At 41.2% G+C, this 10852-nt stretch overlaps 1 protein-coding gene across 1 annotated transcript in view; it reads right to left on the bottom strand.

Moving 5' to 3' along the window:
• Nucleotides 1–6909: 6909 nt before the first annotated feature.
• LOC102750926 (SCAN domain-containing protein 3) overlaps nucleotides 6910–10852 on the bottom strand; it is a 5265-nt gene continuing 1322 nt past the window's right edge. The window contains exons 2-4 of the mRNA XM_081827517.1: nucleotides 10441–10623; nucleotides 7483–7630; nucleotides 6910–7393 (exon numbers count right to left, since the gene is read on the bottom strand). Of these exons, the coding sequence (XP_081683643.1) occupies nucleotides 7386–7393; nucleotides 7483–7630; nucleotides 10441–10623 (339 nt within the window). The 3' untranslated portion in view covers nucleotides 6910–7385. The remainder of the gene's footprint in view (nucleotides 7394–7482; nucleotides 7631–10440; nucleotides 10624–10852) is intronic.

Raw genomic sequence — 10852 nt, 5'->3', positions numbered from 1 at the left:
TTAGCCTGGTGGTGGGTATTGAGGAGGGCACATTCTGCATGGAGCACTGGGTGTTATGCACAAACAATGAATCATGGAACACTACATCTAAAACTAATGATGTAATGTATGGGGATTAACATAAGAATAAAAAAAAAGTATTTTCTCATGATACATGGTACTAATGTATCGCAGCTTAGCAACATTATAAAACTCAGAAAACAGGACATAATAAAAATTAATTTCTATTATAAAAAAAAAAAGAATAGGGGGTACTTAGCATCTCCTTGACCCATCTTTGGCCCCTCTGTAATTGCCATTCTTTGAGTAAAAGGAAAAGTTCAACACAACATCCTGGTATACATAAATAGCTATAAATACAACTTAAAAACAACACATACATAAAATAAATGGGACCAAACACAATAGTCATTATGTGCACACAAGAGAATATGCAGTTACCTCTGTGGTGTATGCATACATCACGTATACACACATGTGAACTCACTGCCAAACTAGGAGAAAATAGGGAGAAAAAGATCATCTGATTTACAGAATCACTACTCATCAAATTCATGTTTTCATGTAAACTATAGCTCAATAAAGCTGTTGAAGAAAAAAATGTACAGTAAGACAATAAAACACGGGGAGGAAGAAACGGAGGAAAGACAAATATTCCTAAAAAAAAAAAAAAAAAAGGTAGAGGGAAAGCAATTCAGCCTCCTAGTACTGAGTCATTTGCAGGAAAAATAGGCAGGCAGATCTAATGCAAATATCTGAGAAGGCCAAAAATCACACCAAAAATTTTGTCCAGATGATTCTAATTCTGTTCTCAGATATCCAATACTTTGTATTTATTAGAGAGAAAATATGGGAATTCAGTTCTCTTTTAAAATGTACTCTTTATGTCCCTCAGTTTATTTTCTCCCAGACACTTCAGGCATTTATAGAAATAAGTATAAAATCACCATACATACATTGCTTTTTAAAATTGAAAATTGGAAGCACAGTATTCAATCAACAAATGGTAAAATTTGAAAAATATAAGTTCCTTAGTTCCAAAATATAGTCAGGTAGGAGAGAGGACACAGAAATGTAGGTGGACAAAATTAAACCACTGTCATGGGTATCTGTCCACCACTGTCACCTTATTTTTGAAAAGCTGTAAGATTTTATTAAACATACACAATGAAATATAATCCTACGAAAGCTTCAGAATTCAATGTGGAAAACATCTCCTCTACTTTCTAAAATGTTTGGGATCATTCCGATGAAACTTTCTAACCAATAAAGTGGTAGTGACATTCGGTATTGCTAAATATCCTTCCCTTCTTCAACCTTCAATGGTACATTTCTTAGAACAGAAGCATTACAGTTATGTTGCTTCCCTGCCTAGGAAAAGACACTTTCTCCAAGGATCTCGGCATGTTTTACCCTAGAGAACCTGCCTTGTGCTAATCGTTTGTTTTCGGTAATTCTGAGCGAATGCAGATGTGGGGCATTTTCCTGAACTGTCTCCACCCAGCAGAGGTTATACATCCACCCAAGGTGCTAAAACACCTGACTTTGACCCACAGAACCTTGACAGCAATCGGCTCCAGCAAAATCTAAAGATCTGTACCTGATCTGAACTCTGTGGCTTGAGGGGCCCGATCCCCCACCGTAATGAAATTGGAACTTACCAACGAGAATCCAAGGCCATGACACCATGACGAGGTGTTTCCCCCACCTCAGCCATGTAAACACTGTGTCTAAACACGCACCCACGGAGGAAACTTACGGTCAGCTTCCACCCAGGACTAGCTGCAGAAGCCCAGCCCCTTCCTGACCCTGGCACTCCGATTCGAATTCCAGCCCCAAGCTCACTTCCCGCCAGCGGTCTAAGACGCCATTTCAAAGAAATCACTACATCCCGAAGTGGTGCTCCAATCTAAATATGCTAATGAAGTACAACAGTAACAAAGACGTACAAAATGTAAGACCAAATTTTTTAATATTAGAAGCAACAGATTTAAAGTTACATTTTAATAAATATAACAAGAAAAAACAATTATAAAAACTGTACATTTAACTGAAAGTGTACATATAGACAATTGATATAGAAAACTGCTATTTTAATCATAACTTTCCCTATTCCGTGATGCGTATATGCATACTTTGACTGGACACCTTCAAGTTTTTAATGTGATAAGTGAGCTTGCTTCTTGCTCGTTAACTTGTCTAACCTAGGCTGGATTGATGACAGTGCTACTCTCAGGGGATTATGGATATTTAAACTGTTCCTGTGTTTTGTTTTAATAACACTCAAAGTAGAGAACCCAGTCTCACAGAGGGATGTTGAGGGGAACAGAAGGAGGGATTTTAAAGCAACCTCAGCAAGCTCAGGATACTCATTTTTAACTTTTATCCAAAATGAAGCAAGTGATGCTGTATTTTCAAAATTCATTTTCAATCCTTCATCAGTAGCCAGCTTCAACAAGTTATCCCGTAGAGTTACAGTTAAATTTAAATTATCTTTTGGTGAAAGAAATGGATTTTGGATCCATGAGTTTCCTACACGTGGATCTTCTTTTGATGGAAAATACAATTCAAAACAATCCAACAAATTTGTAAGATGTTCGCTGATAATTTTTCGCAGATGGGCAATGTCAAGGTCATTACCTACTTCATGGATAACTGTTGTTAAATTATGGAACATGTCATAACAATCTGTAGAAACTCTGTTTTTCCAAGCTTCTAACTTTTGTTTTTGTCCTTCAATCTTATCAGCCATTGAAAAACAGGTTGCATTCTTTCCTTGCATGGAAACATTAAGGTCATTAAAAATACTGAAGATATCAGACAAATAAGCAAGTCTGGCTGTCCAATTCACATCTCTGAAAAGCTGGGACCAAACTGGTTTCTTGCTCTGCAGAAATACTAAGAGTTCATTTCGTATTTCAAACATTCTTGATAGAACTTTTCCCCGAGATAACCACCGAACCTCAGCATGCAGTAACAGCTGCTTATGATCAGCTTCCATATTATCACATAATAAAGAGAACAGTCTTGAATTTAACGAGTTAGACTTGACATAATTCACAATTTTCACTGTGTCAGTAAGCACACTGTTTAGTTCTGCTGACACCTTTTCCATAGCCAGACTTTCTCGATGAATGAAGCAGTGTGTTATTTTGCATTCTGGTGCAAGCTCCTTAATCTGGGTAACCACTTCGGAATGCATTCCTGTCATGGAGGCTGCGCCATCTGAACACAGTCCTACGCAAAACCTGAATTCCAGACCACACTTGCTCACAACGTAATTCTTCAGAGCTTCATACAGTTCTGAGCTAGTCGTGTTTGTTGGTAAAGAGGCTGAAAAGAAGAATTCTTCCTTTATATCATCACCGTGTTCAAACCGCACGTACACCAAAAGAACGATCATGTTAGCAGTGTCTCTGCATTCATCAAGTTGCAACGAAAAGTACTTCGCCTCTTTAATTTGCTCTATGAGTTGGTCTTCCATGTCGCTGGCCAGCTCCTGAATGCGTCGAGCCATGGTGTCATTGGAAAGCGGCACCTGAGCCACCTTCTCCGCTGCGGACTCACCCAGCATCTCCAGGCAGACTCCTCTGATGCAGTCTTTCACCAGCGTCTCCGCAATCGTGTACGGCGTTTTCGACTTGGCAACCGGGAGCGCCACTTTGTAGGAAGCCCGAAGAGCACTGATGTTTGTATGGGACACGCTGAACACCTGCTTTGGCCGGCTTCTTAATTCGCTACTCTTTCTCTCAAAGAACTCTTTCGGTTGTGAACTTATTTCTTTATGTTTTGAAAATAAATGCCGCTTAAGTTTTGATGGTTTCATCGCTTCATTAGCCAGTATATCTCCACAGATAATACACTGCGGTTTCAGCACTTCACCATCAATTACGGCTACAAACCCAAACTCGATATACGAGGGATCATACTTCCGAGTAAAACTTGTGTGAACTCTTCTGGTTTTCACCTGCTCTGGGCGACTTCCATCAGTACCATTTCTCTTACTACTGCTGCTGTATTCAGAAAAGGTATGTTTTTTCTTGACAAAAAAGTCCAGTGAAGCTTGTTTTGCCATCTGCAAATGAGGAATAAAAATAAATAATACAAATTTTACTTTCCTCCTTTTTCTGATAACAAACTACAAATTAAAAACTAGGCTTGATTAAAAACTCAGAAATGGTTTTAAAATTAAGTTATAGAGATAAAGGTTTACATTCTCCCGAGTTACAGCAGACAAAGTAGCCATCAAACACCACACGTCGTAACTGTGCCTGACTGGTGTGCAGCTTGCAGCACGGCAACTGGCCTTGAGAGGTTAGAGACGCCCAAACCGGCCACGTTCTATTCAAAAACACGAGTTCTCGAATCATATGCCTGGGTGCTACAACACTGTCCAATTGTCATAACTCCCGATTAGGGTACTCACCCCTTTGCGGACTAGTAGGAACAGTCTGCAGACCACCGGTTTCAATTGCATGTGTAACCTCCGTATTTCAAAACTCTAAACTCAACACACATTAACTCTACTTTATAAAACCTACTGATTTAAAACACATCTCTTTGGCCTTATCTTATGCTCTCCATTTAAATCTGAAAACTGAGCTTTTTCTCAACACAAACCTGTATCTCCAATCAGACTGATCATCTTCCCCTAAATACTTCTTCACTTGACCGAGATGCCCTTTCTTAGCTTACCTCCCCACCCAAACTCACATACAATTAAAACAAAGTAACATTAAGTTCAGCTTTTCCCACACTCATCCTCCTGGAGAAACACACCCTCACACACACCATCCTAGCTTTCTCACTTCCCCCAGGAAATGCCTGGTACCAGAAAGGAGTAAAAGATACTGTCATAACCCTAGACAACAAATAAAGCAGCATTCAAGGTTATAACTTCCAACCTGAAAAAAGGAGGGGGGGGGTTAAAAGTAATGGGCTTTTCTCTGGAGAAAACAGACCCAAGTTGGCCCAATGGTGCTTTAACATGTCCACCACACCAGAACATCCTCACCCATCACGAGCACAGTGACGTGTAACGAAGCTCTTCCCGGCTCTGCTCTGCAGCAGGTACTCAGACTCTTACCCAATCTCCTACTTTGTCTGATGAAAATGGTGTCTCTGACGGCTTCAGCATTTTGGAAGGCTGACCAGTCAAACTTCTTTGGATCTCATCACGTTTCCTTTTCACTGTCGTGGTCTCACAGCAGAGACTGCACGTTATTCTGTGATGACAGCCCTCAGTGTTACGTTGAGGGGGCACTCCACAGATCGCATGGACGTTCCCATCACATGACACACAACCATGAGCGCCTGAGCGTTCTTTCTCACAAACTACACAGGATACAACTTTTACTCTGTTTTCGGGAGGGTTCTTCATGGCCCCGGTAGGAGTAGAAAGATGCTCTTCAGTATCACTGCTATTCGTGCCAGTCTCGATGTTCTCTTCATAAGGTGCTCCCGGCATACTTTCTAATTCTCTGTCGGCCTGTTCTAATTCGTTTTCTGGATTCAGGCTAGCAATAAGTTCTTCAGTTAACTGAGGATGACGCAGGCCTAGTTTAGCTTCAGAGCTAAATGTGCCTTCAAATGGAGTCTGCTGCATGCCTCGGTGATAGGGTTGATTTTGGGTCATCTGAATGAACCATAAAAATTCAGCCCAGTGCGATGAATGGTTAGTTTGCATCCAGGAGATAATCCTATTTTGGATATCCTCATGAGTTTGATTCATAGAACTTTGGCTTTGACAGGGCAGAGGCTTCCCATGGACAATTTTTAATTCTGGCCACGTATTACTGAGTTCATGGACAATCTGGCTTGAAAATTCCCTCCCATTGTCTGATTGTAGGACACTGGGTGCTCCAATAATTGTAAAAATATCTAAAAGAGCATGTGCAACTTCCTTAGGCTTTTTAGATTTTAGTGACCGCAAAAAACTCAACTTTGTACGAAGGTCTTGATAATGCATAATAAATTTGTACTCCCCATCAGGATTCAATTGCATGTCTATAAGATCCACTTGGCATCTTGAATTCACTTCCTTCATTGGCTTTGATATTAGAACTTTCTTGAGTTTTGAATTTTTCTGTTGGCATAGTCTGCAGAGTGTCAAGTATAGCATTATAACTTCCTTCGTGATGTTCTTGTATTTTGCTTGTAACTCTTTTTCCATGCGGGTACGCCCACCATGTCCAATGCTGAGATGGGTATCATGCAGAATGTCAAATAACTCCTCGCTGTGTAAGTAATACCGTACTTTATCTGTTTCCCCATTTATAGCTTCAATCAGCTTCTCATTTCCTTGTACAAGGATCACATCAAATCTAGCTAAGCGACGGTAGTCAACGGATTCCTTTCTTGCCTTCGCTTTAGCCTCTTTCACTTCCCTTATTAACTGACAGTACTTTGCTTTAGAAAATATCTTGGTATTATTGCTTTTGTTTTCCAGTAACACTGCTAAGCTTCTGAAGAACTTCTCTCTCATCTTTTCTGGTTCAATTTCTGACTCATTAGTGTCTAAACTACTGGGGTTATCATCACCCATGCTTTGAGACATCATGGAAAGCCACAAAAATGACCCTAAAATATAAAGAAAAAAACAATTAATTTGAAATATATATATTGCCCAAGTAGCCACTAGAGTTTGGGGTAGAAGTAGAGGCTATGAGCACACAAGCTGGGGGGAATACAGTTTTGGTTAGGGAGTTCAGCCTTGGAGGAATAGAAGGTAAATGAAGAACCCCAGTCAGGAACAAAAAATTCTGATACAGTAAAGAGTAGCAAGCCAGGATGTGACTTTCCAGAGCAGTCTCTGGGATTAGCCTTAAAGTAAAGCACTGTTTTATATAAAACAAGAAGTAAATTGATGTTATTTATTAACTACAAAAGATAAATTTTTTTGGCTAGAAAAGCCTCAGCAATACAGTAATAGATTTTTAAAAAGATTTATTTATTCATCTGAAAGAGAGAGCGAGCAGGGGGAAGGTCAGAGGGAGAAGCAGACCCCCAGCTGAGCAGGGAGCCCAATGCGGGACTCAACCCCAGGACCCCGGGATCATGACCTTAGCCCAAGGCAGACGCTTCACCGACCAGGCGCCCCTCGTTTTCTTTAACAGAATTTCTAAGTAGAATTTCCAAGTGTTAAACATCATACTGACAAAAACTGGGGCAGAGGCTACAGAAAGGGGACCTACGGCTACACTGACAAACGATCACCACAGATGCACCTCTGATTTACCCACAGGTACTTAGTTCCATTGCAAAATATCCATGGAAAACCATGGAACTACTGGCTGTATTCAACTTTTTCTTACATTACGTGGCTGCTGGATTCAATTCCTTTAACAGCATCACACGACACTGGCTGAGTTTTCCTTCAGCTACGTTCAGTAGGCTGCAACGGAATGAGGTTTGATAACTTCTCAGCGACCAGACCCTTCCGCTCTCAAATCTCATCCTCTTTCCAGACTAGATTATCCTCACCGTTATCCTGCAGTGGGTGTGGCTCCGGAGAGTCACATTCCATTCTGTCTTCCACGGGCTGGAGCTGGGCACCTAAGGGCTCCTTTGCGGTCTCCACAGGAGTCACTTCCTCCATAGGAATTTCCGGCCCATCTGTGCCCTGTGGGACCTGAGGACAAACAGGTACAGCTGGACATTAATATACACGATCACTGCACAAACCTCAGAACAGTCTTCTACTGAAATAGTACGTAAGAAGATAAAGTCTTCACTGAAATCTTAAGAGGAGTCCCATATGGAATAAGAAGAAATAAAAAATGCTGGGACTAATAAAGCCAGTCATGCAGCAGAAACTGTCTCCACTGGACAGATACTCATCCCTGTGGTTCCTATTTGGGGGAATAACAACAGGAACACATGAAAGGAATCCTCCCTAAACTACGTTAATTAAAAGAAAATTGTTAAAGGGCGCCTGGGTGGCTCAGTTGGTTGGGCAACTGCCTTTGGCTCAGGTCATGATCCTGGAGTCCCGGGATCGAGTCCCACATCGGGCTCCCTGCTCAGCAGGGAGTCTGCTTCTCCCTCTGACCCTCCCCCCTCTCATGTGCTCTCTCTCTCATTCTCTCTCTCAAATAAATAAATAAAATCTTTAAAAAAAAAAAAGAAAAGAAAATTGTTAAGTAGATTTCAGTGTGAGCAATTAAAAATAAATATCTGGAGTGAGGTTATGCAAATTATCTAAGAGTTACTCATGAGCTATTCAACGCAGAAAGGAATCTGACAGTTGTTTTAGAATAAATGTGGAAAACATCACCCCAGTGTTATGGACGGGGAAAGAAGCCAATCATTTTGGATGACTGTGCTGGGTAAAAAAGAAAACATTATCTTCTTACACTAATCATCTCATATATGGTTTATAATTAAGTTTCCCTAACTGTCCCCAAAATATACTTTATGATTTTTTTTTAACTTTGTGAAACAGTACTTATACATTGTTTTCGGTTATTATGTCTTTTGATTCTTTTAATCTAAAAGTTTCCTGCCTTTTTATGACATTCAGTTTTTGAAAACTCAGAGCCAGGTATGTTACAGAATATCCCACATTAGGGATTTGTCTTCCTCCTTCTTCACAGATGGACTCTGGTGAGGAATTTCTGGAAGAACACTACGCAAGTGCGGTGTCCTTACGGTGGTGCGTCCCAGGGCACACACTACCAAGTTATCTCATTACTGATAATGCCAAACTTGATCACACAGTTCAGGTAGCGACCTACCAGCTCTATCCATTCACGTTTCCCACTGTAATTAATAAGTCAGCTATGGGTAATAGTATGGAACTACATAAATAGCCTATTCCCCAATGGTTTTAGCATTCACTGATGATTCTGATCAATTTTTATACTGGGGGGTGCAAAATGGTGACTGCCTGCCTTTATAATTCCTTCTACATTGACTAGCTAGGAATTTTCTGTAAAGAGCTCTCTCTCGGGGTGCCTGGGTGGCTCAGTCGTTAAGCGTCTGCCTTCGGCTCAGGTCATGATCCCAGGGTCCTGGGATCGAGCCCCGCGTCGGGCTCCCTGCTCCACGGAAAGCCTGCTTCTCCCTCTCCCACTCCTGCTGCTTCTGTTCCCTCTCTCGCTGTGTCTCTCTGTCAAATAAATAAATAAAATCTTTAAAAAAAAAAAGAGCTCTCTCTCATTTGTGTGCACTGCATGGGGAGGACAGAGGGAGAGAGAGTCTTAAGCAGGCTCCATGCTCAGCACAGAGCCTGAGGTGAGCTCCACCTCACAACCCCGAGACCATGACCTGAGCCAAAATCAAGTCAGACGCTTAACCGACGGAGCCACCCGGGCGCCTCCTCTGTCTCTCATCTTGAATATCACTACAGACTTATTCTGTAATCCATTCCATCCTTACTCACCTCAATCTTAAACTGTCTCCCATTTAGCCCCAGTGTCCCTTTCATCAGGTTCCTGCATTCTTGGAACATGACCCCACTAGTGTTTTTAGCACATCTGTGCTTTCCAGAACAATAAACGCAAGGACCACACTGTACTTGCCCTGTCCCAGATCTAGTTTCAACCGTTTCCCCAAGAAGGCTTGATTCATTTTAGAGCAACAGTGTTGGAAACAAAGACTGAGTAGTAGGTGGGCTCATTGTTCATGGTGCGTCGTCCCCTCCAGGCCCTTTTAGGGATAGAGCTGGTAAACGTAATTCTAGATTATCATGAATTCCATTCCATTTCAAGGCCATACCTCACCTTTCCATATTCCATTTTAACATATCTTTCTCCCACAGTGAAACAAACAAAACCCAGTTCAATACAATGTTATGTACCCATTTGCTCTAACCTACAATAAACACTCAAGTTTCAGAATTACAGTGCTGTGTGTTACAGAACACTCCCAACAACATACCTATAAAATCAATTATCTCTGTGGCTTTCTATGCCCAGACAGTACCCCACTAAGAGTGTATAGTCAGAACACCGTGTTCAAGTCACCTCAATTATTGTTTTGCTGTTATTGTGATTTCATGTACAGCTGAGTTCATGTTTGTGTTTAATCATTTTGAATTTAACATTGCTTTTTAAATACTTAAAACATTTACATGATATTAAAAAAATCAAAATATATACTCAGAGAAGTCTTGCTCATATTCTACTCCACCCCCACTCCCATAAGAAACCATTTTTGGGGACGCCTGGGTGGCTCAGTCGATTAAGCGTCTGCCTTCAGCTCAGGTCATGATCCCGGGGTCCTGGGATCGAGCCCGCACTGGGCTCCCTGCTCAGCGGGGACCCTGCTTCTCCTTCTGCCCGCTGCTCCCCCTGGCTGTGCATGTGCTCTCCCTCACAAATAAGTGAAAATTTTTAAAAAGAATAAAACAGAGCAAGGATGAAAGTTAATTTAAAAAAAAAAAAGCCAGGTGTCATCTCCCTAACAACAGAAATTCTGACTTGTATTTATTTCATATACCTTACAGTGAAAAGAATGCAAATAAGAGGCTCGGACTCCCCGGCTGGAGGCTCTCGGAGTGGGCTCCGTACAGTGAAGAGGCCTGGCCACTTCACATCCCTGCCAAGCCTGCGTTCTTGCACAACAGCCTCGCGGAAGCCACACTGCAGTCAGACCAAACATTTCAACAGTCTGCCAAATATTCTTGAGGACAAAACAAAGAAAAAATCTGATCTATCAACACAGAAGAACCTGGTATGGAAACCTGATCAATCCATGCTCTGCATCTAACTTGCAAAATCCAACTGAAAATTTAGCTTATCCTTTGGTGGGCATTTACACACTTGGTTAATTCTGAAAATTTCCCTCACTAGGTCTTGGCTTTACAAAAATATTCCTCATTCATATGACATATAATCTAAAAATGTGCATA

This window comes from Leptonychotes weddellii, chromosome 8 (genome assembly GCF_054177405.1).
Source record: "Leptonychotes weddellii isolate Sample4059 chromosome 8, ASM5417740v2, whole genome shotgun sequence".
In the NCBI taxonomy this organism is placed as follows: Eukaryota; Metazoa; Chordata; class Mammalia; order Carnivora; family Phocidae; genus Leptonychotes; species Leptonychotes weddellii.
The sequence above is the reverse complement of the archived record's forward strand: the minus strand, read 5'-3'. Positions and strand labels throughout refer to the sequence as shown.